The sequence below is a fragment of the Cupressus sempervirens genome, chromosome 1 (genome assembly GCF_028749045.1).
Source record: "Cupressus sempervirens isolate cs-2001-9-10 chromosome 1, ASM2874904v1, whole genome shotgun sequence".
Lineage (NCBI taxonomy): Eukaryota > Viridiplantae > Streptophyta > Pinopsida > Cupressales > Cupressaceae > Cupressus > Cupressus sempervirens.
Genome location: NC_143118.1, coordinates 658110998 through 658132314, shown reverse-complemented (window position 1 = coordinate 658132314; position 21317 = coordinate 658110998). Strand labels below are relative to the sequence as shown.

General features: G+C 35.1%; 1 protein-coding gene across 2 annotated transcripts in view; it reads right to left on the bottom strand.

Moving 5' to 3' along the window:
• Positions 1-1843: 1843 nt before the first annotated feature.
• The window catches only part of LOC149579614 (phosphatidylserine decarboxylase proenzyme 3-like), a 327375-nt gene continuing 307901 nt past the window's right edge, over positions 1844-21317 (bottom strand). For both annotated transcript variants that reach the window (XM_089786112.1, XM_089786119.1), the window contains 3 exons: positions 2891-2977; positions 2713-2763; positions 1844-2423 (listed from right to left, as the gene is read on the bottom strand). In XM_089786112.1, the coding sequence (XP_089642238.1) occupies positions 2178-2423; positions 2713-2763; positions 2891-2977 (384 nt within the window). In that variant the 3' untranslated portion in view covers positions 1844-2177. The remainder of the gene's footprint in view (positions 2424-2712; positions 2764-2890; positions 2978-21317) is intronic.

Here is a 21317-nt window from a genome sequence, read left to right as displayed (position 1 = left end):
TTAAAGGTGCCCATACTCATGACAAATCCAAAACTAAAAAAGAAGTCTCATTATTTAACTATTGAACCCAAAATGAGGAGCCTACAAAAATTTATAATGAATCTAGCAAGGGATCATTCAAATCAATTTTTAGACAAATATGAGAAAATATAATTACCTTTTTATTGAAAAGGTTTGTTGAGTTATTGCAATCACCTTCCCAAATAGAACAAAAATTCTTCACAAAACATCCTAAAAAACTCCAACAAAAACCATAGAAGACAAACCCATGCAAGAACCCTTGAGAGAAGTTCTTCAATTGAATTGCAACCCAAACACCCAAGGTTAATGAATAAGCCTACATGATTGTAAAAGTACAACCTTCTCTCAAAAACCCAAATCCTATTAGCCATGTTGGAGAAAACAATCGTGAAATTCCTATATGTAACTAACATGATCTCCACATCACCCTCAACTTACCAAGAATGATGGATTTGAGATTTTAGTGTCAATAGAGAAATATGGATCCTGAGGAATTTATTTATTAGAATGGGTTGCTCAATAAAAAGACATCCTCCATAACCAATTTGGAAATGAATAACCAAAAATGAGCGACCTTGGCTTCTCAACAAACAACCATTCACTTTCTTAAGTTTAGAAACCTCACCCACAAAAAATGAGTTTGATGGACTTGCATACATGCCCAAAGAACAGCTTCATTATGACCACCACCAAATGATGGCCCTACATTCTTAACAACTAGCACAAACATCACCAACCCCAAATACAAAAGCTCACCTTAATCACAACTCACAACACCCAAAAATTGCTCACAAAAAATAATAAAAAGTCTCAAGCACCACACAACTGCCACATCCCCACACCACTTCAATAACAAATCCCACCCTAGCACTAGCAATGCACAAATCCCCCAAAGGCAGTAGACAACAGATCTGATTGCATGGTTAGGGAACCGTAACATGCACAACAACAAAGATCAATGTCATTCATTTTTTTTCCTATTCCCCCATGGATGGACATTCCTATTTGATATTGCTTAACCTCTTAATGAATTAGTGGGTTTTCTGCAGCCAAGAAAACAATTTATTGTTTTAAAACCTATCACAAATGAAATTAGTAATAATCAATGGTAGTTCTAGAGAGTATTATGTTTTAAATAAGAAATTACTACAAATATATGATATTTACTACTTATCTCAACATAAAGGTATTACCTATCGATAAAAAAAAGAAATTACTAAAAACTGCGAGCACAACAAAAAGAAATCAAAACAATGCTATAAATGATTAAATTAAAGTTTGCTGCATTTCAATAATTTGTAAATTTCTTTTAATTAATTATACTAAATAAAGTATTTTAAATAGTAAGATTATTGGAATATTCGCGCTAATCTATAGTAAATAATTGATTTTCATTTAGCATTGTGCAAAATAGTGGAAAAATAAAGTAGCAGTTAAAATTTATGGGTTCATGTGCAAATGTAATAAACATCTTAAAATAAATATCTAAAAGATGTTAAGATATCAGTTCCAATATTAAATTGTTCCATGAAATAGATAAACCTCTTCAAACTAACAACTTGTGACAGATTCTAGAAAAAATTATATCATTAGATTTATAATTTTTAGTTCATCTACGATTTTTGTTTCTAAATACAAATACCAGGAACTGTTTTCCAGTAAACTTTGCTCAAAGTAAGCAGAGCAATTTGCATCCTAGATAAGCTAAACTTGTGTGGGGTTTCTAGAAATTGAGACATTATTATATATGCAACTTTTGTTGCTAAATTTAAATAACCTCTCAAAATGTTGAGACTGGAAGCTTTCTGAATAATCCATGATGTAAGTCAAGAATCTCAAGACTCGTTGCTTTATTTTATGTTCTTCCAAAGCATATTCAAATACCCCACAGACCGAATCGGTTTTGGCAATGTTATATACAATTGTTGTTGTCTCTGTAAACTTGAAAAACAAATTTCCAAGCTACTCATATGATGCTGTGGATGTGGTTACATCTGTTTATTTGAAATTCAATTATTAAAGTAGGAAAAGTATTTTTTAATTGAGATAAGATCAGTTTTTTTAATGTTTCACCAATACCTTGACACAGCCAGAACAATGCCAGGAAATATATTTAAGAGATACTGGAAATGAAGAATATGGTACAAAATTTGTCCTCACACCTCTTCGGGAAGGCCAATCTGATAATTCATGACATTAGCCCTTGTAGTTGCTCGGATTCCTCTTTCAGCAATGTCATTGTCCAATATGAGAACACTATCATTACGCTTGGGCCTCCTAGTATTTGCTACTTGCTCTTCTGACATATTCTTGGAGATACCTAAACTCATTCCCACTGAAACCAGGGTCTCAAGTGACCTTTCGCTGTTTAAAACCAGGTCTTCATCCAGATCTATTGCATCCTGCCAAAAGAGTGCTTTTTTATAAATATCGTTGTAACAACTCCATATGTACAGATTAAAAAACAAGAAGATTGCTGCATGCCTCATAATCAGGGAACTTGAATTTGGTCCCTATAATCTACAGAAATGCTGCATACACCATTGGCTGCATTTATCACTAATCTGGACTAATCACCTATATAAACCCCTTTTTTTAAGGCAAACCTATCTAGCTCTTGATCTGCTAATTTTTGAAGAACTTACTCACAGCTAATGTACTTAATGAAATGTGAATACAAAAATTATTTACCTTCTCGAAAACACAAACAACAGTACTTCCCCCAAATGAGAAATAACCAAGCTGCAATGGGTGCAGAAGACATCTATTAATAACATAAGAAGTCAAGGATAGGAACTAGTCCCACTTCATTCATTCACATGCATAAGACAACAATGTATAAATGACAAGTAATATAATAATAAGATACCTCATCTCCTTTCTGCAGAAAATCACCTTCATTTTTGGTAAAAGTGATGCTGCCCACCATTGTTGCTCCAATCGCTACAAAAGCCATCTATAATTGCATGCATTTATAAATAATCAGTTGCTAAAATGAAGGGTTCACAAAATATTTTTGTTCCAGTTACGAGTATCTTCACATTTGCTTAAGCTGCCTTTGTTACTTTCTTCTGTTAACTAGAATTACATTACTCCAGTCTTTTGCTAATTCTATGCATCCAATCTTGGAGCCAATCTACAATTGATGAATCATTTTGCAGGATAAATGCAAAATTGGTTCAGGTAATCCATGTTTCTATTCTATATCACAGACAGGAAAAAAACGTTGCCTGCAGCCCACATTGCAGTAAAGCTTTGCATTTTTAATTAGAGATGAACATGCCAATATGAGATTCAGTTTCATGTCACAAATTCAGCATCGTGCTCTTTAAGAAGGATGCCCGAGACAGTTCTGTGATATTGTTATGTGTTTGTGCTAGTTAAAATAGTATTGAAAATGTGTAGCTTCAATAAAGGCTCCAAGAGTCAATTACAATGAATAAACAAGAAATTGATGATGGGCTCCTCCACCCAATACATGCATGGACATTGACAAAGATTAACCAGGCAAATGCAGAAATGTAAAAAATTAACTTCCGTTACTTTCATGAAAAGGAATTAGAATACCCAGAAATTATGGGCTACAGTCTCTTGGGCTTTCAACTACAAAGAAACTTGATTCTATCAAGAGCATCAAGCAGCCCAAGCCACAATCTGCACTACTAAACCGTCCTCTATAAGCCCCATTCACCTTCGTGATCTTGGAAAGTAAAAACACCCTGGAATGTTCTTGAATGTGTAATTCCCATTTTCTGCACCAGAAGTTCAACCATCCATTTTTCCACATAAGAAGATATTATATTGAAATTGAAAATTAGTATTTTGGTAGAACTTTCGGGACTTGTAACTTCCTATCTGAGCATTCGATTTTCAATCATTATATCTCGTTTAAAGCTCATGAAATTTGTGATGCCAAATTGTGCTATTGAAAAATCTGTCCAAGTTCGGAACTAGTGAAGTGTCAAAGGGCCTCAAATTCAAATTTGAGATTGTATTAGGGAATTTTGTTAGATAAACCTTTAATATCTCTGAAAATCTATGTGATGTTGAAAAAATTCATTCACCTTCAATTTATATTTCAGATTCACTATCTTTGGGGTAAGTTTTCAGAATCATCTGTGCACAAATGCCACCTTATTAAAAATATAACCTGTCATTTTAATCCTTATTGAAAAATAAAGAATATTTTGGGGGATGCAATAGTGCTCTTACATCCTGGATGCTCCTACATCAGAAATGGGATGAAATTTGATATTGAGAAATCATTTGTAAACACCCATTTCTCTATCACCACATCAGAACTTTACAATTATCCAAATTTTTGTATTGTATCACTTTTCTTGTTGGCCCCTACAATGTCCCAAGTAATGATAAATTGCAGAAGTAAAAAATTGACAAAAATGTGAGCCACAAATTCTAAATCAATTGATTATCAGAATGGAATTACAATTTATCAGAATGGAATTACAATTAGAAGAGCAAGACAATCTTGACAGACCAGTCTTCTAATGATTGATATCCATGTTGTGATGCACCGATACTGATTGGTATCCAAATACAATAGATGTAGCGAAGATACTGTTGATCGGATGTTGTAAGATCAGAATTATAAGAGGAGTCTGTAATTGAGTATGAGATCACCACTACTGAGATGAGTATGTAGTAGATATGCCTCTGATCTCTGATCAGGTTACCTTCGACTATGATCTCTGAATACCTTTGGTTACCCTCTGTATGTCAGGTTCTGTGTATTAAATAATCTGTGTATGACAGTATGCGCTCCTCAACTGTGAACACCCTCCATATGGAACGACAGACTGAACTATAGATATGGTGCTATCAAGAAGTCTGCAAATGATATCTCCGTATGAGGTCATTGCTGAAGATGCTATGCCACAAGATATTGCAGGATGTATGAAATTTCTGGATTTGATTGTGTAAGATTTTTTATCATCAACATTTCGGATCGCACTACATCATCCATCATTAGGATGCAAGTGATCAAAAGGAGAACAAATTTCCTTATCTCCTAGTTCTTTTCTCTTAGGGTCTTGTCAACCTTGGGCCTGGTGTTTTCTCCTTTCTCTCTCCTACCATCTTTCCCTTCTTATTCCACCACTTTAGGTATGCAATCTAAAAAAAAATGTTCTCCTTTTGATCTCTTGCATCTTGATGAAGGATCATGTAATGTGATCCGAAACGTTGATGATAAAAAAATCTTACACAATCAAAGCCAGAAATTTCATATAAAATATTCAGATGGATTGTAGATATTTGATAGCTCAGATATGAGACAATTCATACCAATAAACATAAAATATACCCTGGGAAAACCTTTCAACTCGAAGAGAAAAAACCCAAACTATCTCTTATATTTTTTGAAATGAATGATTACAATATGGTCAAATTATAAGACCAATCACAGAGATTGATCACCACTGTAATTATGATACTGATTATAACATATAACTATCAAACTGCTGAATACTACGATCTGATTATATACTGATCTGATTGTGACTTTGTCGTTTAACAAAGTCATTCTGACCCTTTATTCAATATGCCTCTGCATACACATATATTGATCTCCCTGAGATTATATATATATATATATATATTTCAATCTGACGATATACTTCTGTCTATGTAAATCAATCTACCTTCAATAGTATTGTCACCTTGATATCAATCTTCTTGGTATTGATTCGCTGATGCTTGTATAATTGATTGTTCCAAATAACAGATCACACATCTCTTATCTATGTGCATGAGACCTTTTCACCAAGGGTCGTGACATATAAAAGAGGTGGCAGAAATATAGTCGGCTTAATACAAATCATTTAATTATATTTGTACATTTAATATATATATATATAAATCGCTGAGTTCAATTTCTAAGGCGATAGGCCAATTAGACATTTAACTTTGTCAGCCTGTGGATTCCAACCATAGCTATGGCATCAACAGGAATTACAAATTATAATATACATATTTAGGGTGTTAAGCAGTTGATTTAGATTAGGAAAAGTATATAATATATATTGAAGAAATGAACCCTTAACATTGCTGGTAGCATTGTGTGACAATAACATATCTATGATTTTGATATCAAAATAGTATATATATATATAAGAGACCAAGTTTTGTTCTTCTCAATTTGTTCTATTTCTTCATTCATTGCTTCAACCCAACTTTCATTTTCCAATGCATCTTTGGCATTTCTAGGTTCAAATTCAGCAAGTAAACATGTACCTTTTAATTTCCTTCGTGTCATGGTTCCATCAGATTTGTCACCAATGATCTGATCAGGTGCATGATGCCTTCTTACATATCTTGCTAACACAGGCACTTTGGATAATGAATGACTTTCATTGATTTCATCATGAACTTCAGTTTTAGGCTCAGGTCCCGCTGTCTGTGACTCGGGTCCATCAGACTTGGTTTGAACTAGCTCGGTAGCCTCTGACTGCGACTCAGGTCCTTCAGACTGTGACTTGGTTTGCACTAGTTGCAACTGGGTAGCTAATGGAGATTTTGGGGACTCAGGCCGCGAAACATTATTTCCTTTAGATGTGATTGGTAATGTATCAGATTCATAGCAAACGAATCTTCTGTAATCTTTTGGTTCTTTGCAGCTTTCTTCTTCACTCTTTTCTGCAAACTCATCAATTCTAACATGTGCATTTTCTAGATTTTATGAGTAGATAGATTCAAACACTTGTATGCTATACTTTTGTACGAATATCCTAAGAATATGCCTTCATCACCTTTTACATCAAATTTTTCTTTTCTAGATTCTTTCAAGATATAACATTTACTGCCAAATACTTTCAAGTAACTTACATTGGGTTTATAGCCATACCATAGTTCATAAGGAGTTTGATTTGAGTCTTTCTTCAACTATACTTTGTTCAAAGTATGAATTGCACTGCTGATAGCTTCCTTCCAATATTTGAGAGCAACATTCTTTTCAATCATTGATGTTCTTGCACAATCCATGATGAATCTATTTCTTCTTTCACCTATACCATTTTGTTGAGGTGTACCAGGGGCTGATATCTGTCTTTTGATTCCTCTTTCAATGCATAAATTATTGAATTCATTGGAGATGAATTCACCACCTTTGTCTGACCTCAAACATTTCATTGTCTTTCTAGTTTCTTTTTCGACTCTTGCCAGATACCACTTGAATTATATATATATATACTATTCTGATATCAAAATCATAGATATGTTATAGCCTCGGTGTCACACAATGCTACCAGCAATGTTAAGGGTTCATTTCTTCAATATATATTATATACTTTTCCTAATCTAAATCAACTGCTTAACACCCTAAATATGTATATTATAATTTGTAATTCGTGTTGATGCCATAGCTATGGTTGGAATCCACAAGCTGACAAAGTTAAATGTCTAATTGGCCTATCGCCTTAGAAATTTAACTCAACGATTTATATATATTAAATAGCCTATTCCTTAATCACTCGTTATAACCCCTCAAGGGAATAGGTTTGTGTTGTGTAGAGAGAGGTAGAGTAAATCTATAGAACACAGGTGAATCCCAAGATAGAATAGGGATGGGGTTCTAATGCCTTGTAGGAGCCTACTTATAGATTGTGTTGGGTGGATATTTTGCAACTGACAATTTTGTTAAAATCCAGTTGTAAAATAGGTAGACTAGCCACAACATGTGCAACAGAGTCTCTCCTACCTTAAAGGAAAGGCTCCCCCTTCTCACCGTTCCTTGGATCAACTCAAGGTAAGCAAGAAGTTGAGAGATTTTGAAAGGACTTTACCAATATTCTTTCCTCTTAACTTTTAGGAAAGCATCCAATTACCCGTGGACTGAGTAATGGGCAAGACGAAATATTTAACTACACTTCTATCTAATAGCTGTAAACGCTGATACTGATAAAATCACACCAACTCAAAGACTGATTGAAAGTGTACCAATTTGGCTCTAAGTCTCGTTTTAACCTATTCTATAAGAGTAACCTCTACCATTGGGGCACAAAGACTTCCAGAAGTAGGGAATTTTAACTATTTTTCATGAATTTGAGATGGTAATACAAGCTATAGTCAAAGCTTCTAGTTTATGTATCACCACAATCGCTCTCAGTGAAAGCTTCGGCTCCGATTGCTTCTTAACTCACTATGCTCTTATTATTGAACACACAATAATAACATGAATCAAAGACAATAGGCACAAATTATAGTGAAAGCTTCTGCTCTGTCACAATTGCTTCCAGTCAAAGCTTCGAATTCAATTGCTTCTTTTATTCACTTTTCCCCAAATTTGTACTACACAATCAAAGTTATGTTTGCACAAGTTTGGCAGAGATTTCTTGTAAACAACAAAAGATGAGATTTACACTCAGAGGGCAATCCTTTATATTGGCAAAGAAGTTGAGAAAAAGGAGGACAAAGTGGGAGCAACTCAACCAACTTTGACCCAATATAACTAACAAGAGAAATTATTGGATTACATGTCATAAAGACATGCAAATCGTATTACATGTAATTACACAATTCCATGCAATACATCCTCTTCAATCTACAAACATGAAAAAGAGAAGAAAGAAGACAAAAAAGAAGTGAACCAATCCTAACGATTATTTTTAAGTGCCTTGAACTTGATGATGACATCACGCACTATAGGAAGAGCATAGATTTTCATTATCTTTGATATAGCTTCTATTCTGACTACGTTGGCATATGTTGATTTTAGAAATTTACAATTTGCCACAAGAGAATCTTGTAGATGCTTTGCTAAGGTTTCGTACAAAGCAAACCTATTTATTGTGTGAGAACCAAAATCTTCAGAATTTAGATCAGCATTAACTCTCATTGTATATTCTAAAGTCATTTGTTCCATTGCAGCCAAGTTATCATGCTCATCAAGAACTTGACATCCCATTTGTTCCAAGTCACTCGTGATCCCAGTTTCTATTGCTTGACAGTCTTCTAAGGCTGCCTACAACTTTGTTACAAGTTTCCTCAATGTCTCTTCTTTATAGCCCATGAGTCCATGACATCTATAGAACATTTTGCAAGATGAGACAACATCACATACAACCAGGACATCCAAATCAGAATTGGCAATTTCATCCCAATCACACATAAATTCCTTGAACGTATTAGCTTCCTGACTCGGGTGCAATTAGGTCATGCACCATTTCTTCAATTCCTTTGACACGTTCAAGAATTCTGACCGCATTTGTGATGGCTTGAACTCTTTTAGAGACAACTTCTCCAAATCAAGTTTTTGCTACTTCCATGATCCGCCTTACTTGAGGTGTCTAAGATGTAGTGACTACATGTTTCGAAGACTTATGTTGAATAACCTCATTTAGGCGAGCAACCTCCTACTTGAGCTGATTCTTTTTGTGAGGTCTCGTCCTGACCCATCTTAGCATAGTTGATACATTATTATTTTGATACTCATGACTCGATATGTCGAGACATTGCTAGATACACTGGACATTATTATATTATTTTACGTTGTGTGATGTTTTACCTTCAGATGTTTAATAATGTTATTTAATGTTTTATGAACATGTATACTAATGAAGTAGTGTAGAAAGTGAATGCAAAATTAACACTTTGGTTATGCAATTTTAATGATTAAGAATATAAGTAGAAACAAGACAAACAACTAGTTATTTGAAAGATGGATGTTTTAATTTATGTGATTTCCTTGATAAGTTATATATATATGCATGTGATTTTCTTGAGTTACTAATGTGTGCAATGAGTGTGCAGGATATTTTAGCCGAAAAATCTAACGGAAAAACGAAATTGAACCCTATGTACCAATTGTGAAAACCAGGGTTGAGTCTAACAAAAGGCGTAAACCTCGTTGTTCATGTTTTATTTGTATCGTGAAATGTATGAATGTATCATTCTGTAATCAATAAGTGTTAATGTTTTGTAACAGTAATTTTTTTCAGTGTCGCTTGACACTCGTGAATTGTATATGCATTCCAGCATGATAGTTAGGGTTAACTGAGTAACCTAAAGATCTAAGTTGGACTAAGTTAGTGACCATTTTACTAATCAGTTAGTAATCGGGATTATTTACCCTAATCAGGATTAGTGAGTAATCTGCATTTTTTGAAAGTGGTTAAAAAGTCCTAAAATTTCCAAGCTTTTGATAGATCCCTAATTAGTGCTAAAGGCCAAAAATCATGAAATCTAAGTACCTAAAGGGTATGGGTATGGGTTGGGGGCATTTTCCACCTCCCTAGCCCCTTTTGTTGACTTTTATAGTCACCCAAAAACTCCATTTTTGCTTTATTGCGAAAATTGAATGTTTTCATCATGAGTTGGATAACTTTAACTCCACCTTGAGGTTAGCCTTATGTCTAGTTGAGTTAGAAGACTCTAGAACTTTTAGGCAACTGGGGGAGTTATTACATTTTGAAGGTGGTTGAGTCTGGATCTTATTTAGAGGCAAATTTGAGAGGGTTTGAGTGTTCACTCAACCTCTAGCTTTAGAGTGCAATTCAGGATTGAAGGAGAGGAAAAGAAGCTCCTCTCAAATTTGTTCAATTGCCATAACCTTATTATGAAGGTAGAAATCCCTCAGCTCATGTTGTTCATGTTTTGTTTCATGCTAAGTTATTTTGTTTGCATATGTATGTTCGTGTGTGTGTTGAGTATGTTTGAGAGGGATTGAAATGGGTTTTTATTGAATGGTTTTCTTTTGTTTTTTGCTTTGATTTTCGAAGGGATGGTATGGGTTGTATTGGCATTACTCACCCTCGGATAGGGTAGAAGTGGCCATGTACGGGAGGAGGTGTTTAGTTGGACTCCGACAGTGTAGAGTCTCTTCTCAGGATGAAGAGAGGGAGAGAGAGTAGGGTGTTATGGGCCCCTACTCGTTAGTACAAACCACGTTTTGAGTTTTGGAATTTAAGAGATGGAAGAACGAAAGTTCTTGAGTTTATAGCCCTGAAAGGACACCTGTTATAGTATTGTGTCTGACGTCTTCTGTTGGAAAAAATCCACCTTCTCCCTAGTCTGGTTCAATGTCGAACCTATTGTGCAAACCTGGATGGGAGCGAACATTTGAATTTGTCTTCATGTTGAGTTTGGTTGTCTCTTGGTCAGTTTTCGTTCTCTCCATAATCACCGTGATATGTTGCAAACTTCGTAATAGTTTCCCTGTTATTGAAATTCAGTTATGTTGAGAGTTTTCTCCTCGGGATAGAAATCCTGTGTAAAAATGTTATTTTTAACTTATTGTGGAAATGGCAACGATGTCGGGTTTTCTTCCTGGTTCTTTCCTGACGGAGCCTTTGAATCAGGTGGTTCAATAAAAATAAATTGAGTATCATTCTTGCATACGAGTCTTCTAATTCATTTTAGTTTTTGCATATGTTACTTAAAAATCAGATGTAATGATATTTCACTCTTTCTGCAGCATTCTTATGTTTCGTAATCATATTCATTTGATTTGGATTAATTGGATAAAATGATGATAAACAATCATGAAATTTAAGATTCAAAATGGGTTAAAAAAAATTTAATATTGCGATTGGGACTTCAATTTACTTTCGTGATTATTAAGAGATATGATAGTCTTACATTATGGTTTAAACGATATCTAAACTCGATGATTATAATCAACGTTAGAGAGAAACAAATAATATTCCCCCTTGGTTAAATAGATATGTTGCAAAATTCCAACACCTAGAAGAAAAGAATTATCATCCTCTTAAACTTGAAAATATAAACTTTATTCAAAAATCCATACTTAGAATAAATATGGACTTGAAAAAAAAAAACACACTCCGAAGAGAAACAATGTAAATATGGACTTGAAAAAAAAAAACACACTCCAAAGAGAAACAATGCTCACTAGATTTTGTATGGGAACAAAATTAGTTGGCTTTCTTATAACAGAGCATCTAAAAGATTCCTCAAACATTCTTTGACTTATCCTAATATTATATATACTTAAATTTAAAAAAAAAAGAAAAGAAATTATTATTAATACATATTAATGTCCTAAATATCCTATGCCACCACCTAACTAACTTTTTGCCTCTACCATATTCAATAGAGGAGACTTGATGTTTAGACAAGCCTGCATACATCCCTCCTGCATCATCCTTGGGCTGTGTGAGAGGAGATTTGAAATGTCTGTGGGCGGCTAGGAGTTAGGAGTAGAAGTTAAAAAAAAAAGAAAAAAGAAAAAAAGCAAAAATTTTAAATGCATGGACTTTGGTTATATTTGATTGGACAGCCTTACTCCTTAATATCCCCTTGGTTAGGCGTGGAGGACAAAGGGGAGGGCATTAATTTGCTGGGCCAGCACATGGGGCTGCTTGGGCAGCGTGCAGGCCACTTCGAAAAAGCGCATGGCCTAGGGTGGGTGGGAGGAGTCGGTAGGTTAGTTAGTAGTTTTAAATAAAGTTTTTTTAAATTTAAGTTAGTTTAAATTATTAAATAGTATTAGTATTAGTTTAAGTATGTTTTTAATTAGTATTTTTCGTAATGTTAATAATTGTTTTTATTTTAGTACTAGTTAAAAGTTAATAAATATAATTTAGTTTTAGTTAGTTTAATACATTTTGTTTATTTTAGTTATATTTTAAATTTGTATTAATTAAAGTTAGTAGTAGAGATTGGTTAAATAGTTTATTTAAATGTTAGTGATTATATTGTGTTTAATTTGTAAGTTAGTATTATTTTATTTTAAGTTTTTTTAAAGATTAGTAGAGGATATAAAGTTAAGTAGATTTATGACTTGTTTTACTGTATAGGTTTAAGTTATGTTAGTTAAATATTTAATTTTAAAATAATTAGATTATTAGATTTCACTTTAGGTGTACGAATAAATAACTAGATTGAATTAGTATGTGTAATGTAGACAATGTTGTGTTAATATATGATAGACGTTAGATAATGTAATTGGTTTAAATAATTGTTTAGTATATGTGTTTGGGTTTGGTATACTATTGTTTTGTGAGTGTAATATTTTAAAAGTATATACAAGTAATAATATGTTAGATCTTTTAATTAACTGAATTTGGATTGTTTAAATTAATTAATCGATTTGACAATGAAAGTTTAAATTTAACGTTCTACTCCTACATGTTTTTAAACTGAGGTGTAGTCTTAAGGTATTGAAAGGAGAACTTGTTCTGTTGTACAATGTACCTATACTTTAACTTCTGAAATCAAACATATTAAACTTAGTGGAATTAACTTTTTTAAAAAAAATTTACGTGTGTTTTGCCCTTGTATTTTAGGCATGACACTTTTCCTCTCCCAACTCATGATTGCTCTTTGATATATTAGCAAGTGCATCATGAGCATCTTGTAGACAACTCAATTGTGATTGCTTACCAAGTTCGATTTTGGTGAACTTGTAATCCGAATAATTAAGTTCTTCAACCGGTTTGTCTGCCAATGGTTTAACAACCTCCACAAACTTAGTCTTATCGGAATCAACTACGACCCTTGAAACAATCTTATCTTTCAAAGATTTAGACTTGGTTTTCTTAATAGGAAGATTATCTGGGGGTAACACCACCTTCCTTCTCTTCATGGTAATCTTGCCCAACCAAGCAAGCAAACTAAAACCCTCACTTGATGAATCAGGGACAATAGCGACTATTGACACTAATCCTCATTGTATTTCTATGGTGACTAAACATGCTTCAGTTTGTACTATTGTACCGAGAGGTACTTGATGAGAAGATTCTATCATGGATGCCTCAAAACAAGTTATTGAAGTATCAAATTGGGAAACTTGATCTTCCGTGAATGTTGGGAAATCTTCAAACATATTCCCCAAATTCTCGCATTGCTCAGCTGTGAGAATAGGATTTGTTGAAGGGATAGGAAGCAACAATGTGTTCACCTCCAAGGCAAAGATGGTAGATGTGAAAACAATGGAGAATAAATCCATGTCATCATCTATGACACCTAGAAAAGGTGTTTCCAGAGTGGATGGACCTTGTTGATTTATTGGTCGTAGAGGAGATGTGATCATAACCTCTCCTTCCTCTTTATCCTCCTTAGGTTCTTCTCGAGATTCTTCCTCATGAGGTTCTTGAGCTTGTCCAGGTGCTTGTGAGGATTCTTGAGATGACTTGAGACCCTTTCCACCTTTTAACTTGAACTTGAGAGATTTCGTTGCAACGGAGGAAGATGCACCATCTTTGCTTGAGATTTCCAACTAAGATTTCCTTCCAGGTGGCCCGAAACTTCCACAATCTACCCCAGGTTTGGGATTCACCCTCTTGAGACCCTTGATCTTCAACCATTTGTTGGTATTTGCTAGGATGGATTGAAATCTATCAAAAATGGATACACCTTTCTGCTGCCACTGTATAGGAAAAAGACACTACTTGTCAAAACCAACACGATGGTATTCTGGATCAAGAATAATAGACCTCCAAGTTGACCTTTTAGTTTTGGCACTAAGAATAGGATTAGACCTATTAATTACAAGTTACATTCATATAGTTCTTTCCCAATATAATAGGTCTTATAAGTTACATGAATTGCCCAAATAGGGCCAGACTCAATTAACAATTGAAATGAAAAAGTTCATTACCAACATGGCTAAGGCCAATAGGCTAATTAACCATTAGATGTACTAGGTTGGCTGACACAAGGCTGAGGTATCCCAAGAGAGAAAACCTCAAACTACCCTTGCTAAGAGTTACACACAAAAGATTACTCTAAGAATCAACAAGAAACATGAGGCTATGTGCAACAATTCAATAAGTGTAATTATTTAACTTCACATATAAAACAACATGCCAAGCTGTGAGGTCTTTCAGGTTGGGACCTTATATAGAATAAGAATTACAATTTAGATTCCAAGCTCACATCTTCTAGCCCATTTTCTCCTTTTTATCTCTTAGAACTCCCTTCCTACATCTAACCAAGCTTCTTTTATAGCCAGCTAAGCCACAAGTCGGTTAGTCAAGCATTTAATTACGATATAGGTATAGCCTAGAAAGAGTAAACCGAAACCCAAGCAAAAGACAACATAAGATCACACACACTTAAAGATAGGCCCACACGGGGGTTGGGAGTCAGCTCCCAATTGTGCAAGATGTCACATCATCATAGGAAACTGTGCTAATAGAAATAGCATGTCTTGTTGGAAGAAAACTATAGGAAACAGAGACCGCAAAGAACAACACCGAACTTGAAGAATATGAAACATCAGATGACATGCACTTAGGACAAGGATCTAGGATAGGTTCTTGACATGATATCAACTGTGCACAATCTGAAATCAAAAGCAACAATGGCTATTTCGCAAACAACAGATTGGTATAAAAAAAATTGCTTTTGGTTGATGCAAGATTTCTCATTGACCCAAGATGCTCCTACAACACCTGGGGTAAGAAGATAACTAATGCCCACATCAAGACTCAAGTGTGTTCTGACCTAAATCATAGAGATTCGGTTCAGCCTGTGATATCCGTGAGCTATCTTCAACTGGTTTTCCTTTCCATTGAACAAGGTATTCCATGTAATCCTTTCCTCTAGTACTTCTGCTTATTCTAGTACTCAAGTTTATTCAATGCTTTTCTCTCTCTTTCCTGAATAATCTAGATTATTAGTCAACTCACTTTTAGGCTCATTATACTCAAAGATATCAGAAATGTTGAGCATGGGTGAAATATCCATACCTTCTTGCAACTCGACTTCAAAAGCATTTCTACTGTCAATCTTTATCAGAATTTTATAAGGCTTGAACTTCATCTTCAATTTGTTGTGTGTTCCAACTAGAAATCTGTTTTTGTTCAAATGAACCATTACTTGATCACCCTCATTGAAAGATTTATGTCTTCTCCTCTAATAAGCTTGTTGTTTATATTCTCGATTATTATTCTGCAAAGTATCTCTTACATCATGTAAATCCCTTGTGAAACTCACAAAATCTTCAGCATCAATGCTACTCTTTTCTTCCTTACTCAAGTCTCTCAGTTTTGTAGTTTCTCTAGGGTGTAATCAATTTATGATCTCAAAAGGTGTCTTCTTAGTACTTCTATTCATAGAGTTGTATGCAAATTCAGCTTGTGTCAAGACCAAGTCCCAATTTGTAGGTTTATTTCCAATCAAGCATCTCAATAAATTACTCAAACTTCTATTCACAACTTCAAGTTGTCCATCAGTCTGAGGGTGAAATGTAGAACTAAACTTAAGCTCAATATTCAACTTCTTCCAAAGTGCCTTCCAAAAGTATCTAGTGAACTTAGTATCTTTGTCTGAAATGATAATCTTTGGCAATCCATGCAACCTCACTATCTCTTTGAAAATAGTTTTGCTATGTGCACTGCATCAAATGTTTTCTTGCAAGGTACGAAATGTGCCATTTTAGAAAATCTATCCACTACCACAAAGATAAGTTCAAAAGCTCTCTGAGTTATAGGAAATCTAAGTATGAAATGCATGCTTATATCTTCCCAAGGTCTGCTAGGAATAGGAAAAGGTGAATACAATCTCAAATTCTGACTAGTTCCTTTAGCTACTTGACAAACTCCACAACTTCTCACAAATTTTTGAACATCCTTATACATCTGCAACCAATAGTATCTTTCAACAATCGACTTCAGTGTCTTATCAATTCCAAAATGTCTAGCAAGTCCATCACTATGCTTTTCTTTAATGATGTTACTCCTCATAGATCCTCTAGGTATGCAAAGTGAATTCCCTTGAACAACATGTCATCCTGAATGAAATAGTCAATCCACTTATCTTGTTCAATTATCAAACGATACAAGCTTTCCAAGGTTCTACAAAATCAAGGTCAGTTTCATACAAAGTCTTCAAATCATCAAAACCAAGCACTTCAACCTTCATTTTTGTTAGCCACCTCCTTCTACTCAAAGCATCAACAACCTTGTTAGATTGTTGACTTCTATGTTTTAACACAAAAATGACATTCTACAAATATTCAACCCACTTCATATGTCTCTGATTTAGTTTGTTCTAACTTCCAATGTACTACAAGGCTTTATGATCTGCAAACAAGACAAATTCCCTAGGCATCAAATAATGTCTCCACTTCTTCAAAACTTGAACAATAGCATAGAACTCCTAATCATAAATTGAGTATTTCCTTGTAGCATCAATCAATTTCTCACTAAAGAAAGTTATAGGTCTTTCTCCTTGACTCAAAACAACTCCAATCACATTCCAACTAGCATCATAGTCTACCTGAAAAACCTTAGTGAAATCTAGCAAAGCAAGTGTAGGAAACTCGATAACCTTGTGTTTTAATGTCTCAAAACTCTTATTTTCTCCTTGTGTACAGTTGAAATCCTTTTTATCTCCTCTCATAGTTTCTGTCATAGCATTCCATACTAAACTGAAATTTTGGATAAACTTTTTGTAAAAACTTCCCAACCCATGAAATGATCCAACTTCTCCAACACTAGGCCACTCTAATATACCTTTTACCTTCTCAGGATCTATCTTCAATCCTTCAGCTGAGATCACAAAACTAAGATACACTAGCTCCTCTTCTATAAATGAAGATTTCTTCAAGTTAATAATTTTTCCTCTTTCAACCTCTGTAACACTTATCTGATATGCTTAAGATGTTCCTTTTTAGTATTACTAAAAATCAATATGTCATCAAGGTATACAATCACAAATTTGCCCAAGAATTTCTTCAAAATTTCATTCATCAATCTCATGAAAGTGCTAGGTGCATTAGTCAAACCAAAAGGCATAACCAACCATTCATACAAACCTTCATTAATCTTGAAAGCAGTTTTCCACTCATCTCCTTTTCTAATTTTGATTTGATCATATCCACTTTTCAAATCAATTTTGGTAAAGTATCTAGCTCCACTCAAACAATCCATGATGTCATCAATCCTAGGCAAAGGAAACCTATATTTCACTGTGATCTTATTTATCACTCTAGAATTAGTGCACATTCTCTATTCTCCATTCTTCTTAGGTGCCCACTGCCAATACATCAGGCATTGCATAAGGACACAAACTTTCTCTTATCAAATCTCTCTCAAGCAATTCTTGCACTTGTCTATTCAATTCAACATTCTCTGTAGGGGTTAGTCTATGTGGTGTTTTATTTGGCAAGCTAGTTCCAGGTATCAAATCGATACAGTGACTAATATTTCTCATAGGAGGCAATCCACCAGGTACATCCTTAGAAATAGCATCTTGAAATTCATCCAGTAAAGTCTATGTCAAGTGCATGCTCAAGTTCATCTCGTTTTTTAGTTTTTCTAAGAATCAAAGCAAGACATATGTTTTCTTCCTTCATATCTTTAACAAATTGATTTCCATTTACCAAACAAACTCTTATTGTACTACAATGTTTCTTATTAAGTTTCTCAATCAAAGGTAACAAAATCTGCTTCTTCTCATTTGCCCAAATAGTATACTGATTCAATCTATCATCATGCAATGCTTGTCTATCATAATGCCAACGTCTATCCAACAAAATGTAACAACAATCCATAGGCATAATATCATACAAGACTTCACCATAGTAATTCCCAATTTAAATTTCATGAGGCATTGTTCAATTATCAGCAATTTATGCTCATCTTGAATTCAAGCAACATGATAAGTGTTTGGATGTCTTAACCTCTACAACTTTAGCTTGTTTACCAATTCCTCAGAAGCTAGATTGTCTGAACTATCACTGTCAATGATCACTTTGCAACATTTTCCATCAATTTTACATTTGGTTTTGGACAGACTTCTCAAAACAGGTCCTTCATCCGATTTCTCATTCTTCAAGACTTCTTATCATTAGATTCTCACCATTTTCAAGTTCATAAGGTGTTTTAACAAGTTCTTCACAAGATAGAACATTTCTACCACTTCCTCCATCCTTTTTACCAGAATTAGTACATTCAAAAGCTCTATGTCCTTCACCACATTTGTAACAAGTACCTTTAAACCAAGCTCTTTCATCCTTCTTACCATTCTTACTATTCCTAGAGTAACCAATATAGCAACCTTTAGTGTAATTACCTCTTTTACCAGCACTTTCATCTTTCATATCAGATTTCCCTTTCTCTTGCACTTCAGATCTGGTACTTTCTCCATAGGTTTTGCCTCTGTTTCTTTGAAATCTGCCACCTCTACCTCTCTATCTTTGATCATGTGTCTTAACCAATCTTTCTTCAGCCTTTAGAGAATTATGATATGCTTCTTCCACACTATCCATCTTAACATAATTGATCTCATCTTGAATTGATGTCCACAAACCATTCAGGTATCTAGCCTCTTTCTCAACTTCATCATCTACATGTCCATATGTGATATCCAACTTCTAGAATTCTTCAGTATATCCCTTCACACTCATGTTGTTTTGTCTTAGATTTTGCATTTTTCTCAACAAGTTGACTTCATAATCGGCATGGAGGAACAACTTCATTTTCCCAATCATTTTTGCCCATGTCTTGATCTTTTCTTTTCCTCTCTTCTATCTTTCAGTTTGCAAATGATCCCACCAAAGTGAAGCATGACTCTTCAACGTTGTGACTTCTATCTTAACCTTCTTGTCCTCAGGAGTATCTTCATACTCAAAATTCTTATCCATCTCAGGGATCCATTCCAACACTACATTAGTCTAATGTCTCCCATCATAGCAAGCAACTTTAACAGCAGGTCCAGTATTTGCCTTAGACAAAACTCTCAAAAGCCTTTCCTCATCTTGTTCAACCTCAGGTTCAGGATTAGAGTTTAAAATTTAACATTTAACATTTAACAAAAGTATCACTTGCAGCATCAGAAAGATCCAGAAATAAGCAAGAACAAATTTTATTGAAATTATTGAAAAGATGTCCAGACATGTTTCTGGGGAATTTCACCCCATCATCAGTGGACTTACAATAAAAGATACAATAAAACGGTTTAAATAGAAGTGAGGGGACTTCTCAACTTCCAAGAAAACCAACAGTCATGCTTATAAAATTAATCAATTAATCAATTAATTAAAAAGATTAATTAATCAATCAATCAATTAATTAAAACATCACTTATGGAGAGGAGAAAAGACCAAAAATAGTCGTGCGGGTACTTTTTGGCAAAAAGCCATGAATGTATAGGGTTTAGGGAAGCCCTCGTGTTCGCTACATAGTAGCTAGGTACGAGGGGACCCAACTCCCACGAAGTAGGAGGCACAAATCCAATCCATAGTGAAGGCGACCAAGAGCAACCACGAGCATGGAAACCACCAAGGCAGCAAAACCGGGAAATCGGAAACCACCGAAAGGAAGCGGAAACCACCAAAAACGCCCGTGGGGGCCGAGAGAGGAAACACCGAGCGCCAAAAACGCGGAGGTCGACGAAGAGGGCAGGGGCCAAACACGAACCAGTTGCAGAGAAGAGGATCGCCAAGGGGGATCCAAGGAGGCGGCATCCTGCGACAGCAGAGAGGTGGCGTCCGAAGGGGCAACAAAGCCCAAAACTGCAGCATGGAGCAGAAGAACCCCCGGCCGAAAACGCAAACCCGCGAGAAAGGAGGCCACGGCATCGCCAGTAGGGATCCAAGGCGGCACGGGGTGCAAAATGCATCCAGTGCCAAGGGGCACAAAGTGCCAAAAAGCTGCAAAAAAGCAGCAGAGCGGCCGCAAAGCCCTAAAGGGCATAAAAAACGGCAGCCCGGGCCTTCGCCGAAACCAGAGGAAGGCGAAGGAAAGAGGATCGACCCACAAAAATCCGGCACCAGCGAAGATCGCGAAGGGGGACAGCAAGGGTGGAACCAACCACGAACCATCCGCCAAGACCCGAAGCAAAAAAAGCCATCAACAGCGAAGCACCAGGACAGAAAAGTGAACTGGAGAAGCCATTAAACACCGATAGCAAAGCCTCAGGAAAACTGGAAAAATCTGACGGCAGCGTGAAGAAGGAACTTTAGGATTTAAAATTTAACAAAAGTATCACTTGCAGCATCAGAAAGATCCAGAAATAAGCAAGAACAAATTTTATTGAAATTATTGAAAAGATGTCCAGACATGTTTCTGGGGAATTTCACCCCATCATCAGTGGACTTACAATAAAAGATACAATAAAACGGTTTAAATAGAAGTGAGGGGACTTCTCAACTTCCAAGAAAACCAACAGTCATGCTTATAAAATTAATCAATTAATCAATTAATTAAAAAGATTAATTAATCAATCAATCAATTAATTAAAACATCACTTATGGAGAGGAGAAAAGACCAAAAATAGTTGTGCGGGTACTTTTTGGCAAAGAGCCATGAATGTTTAGGGTTTAGGGTTTAGGGTTTAGGGTTTAGGGTTTAGGGTACAATATGCTACAATAT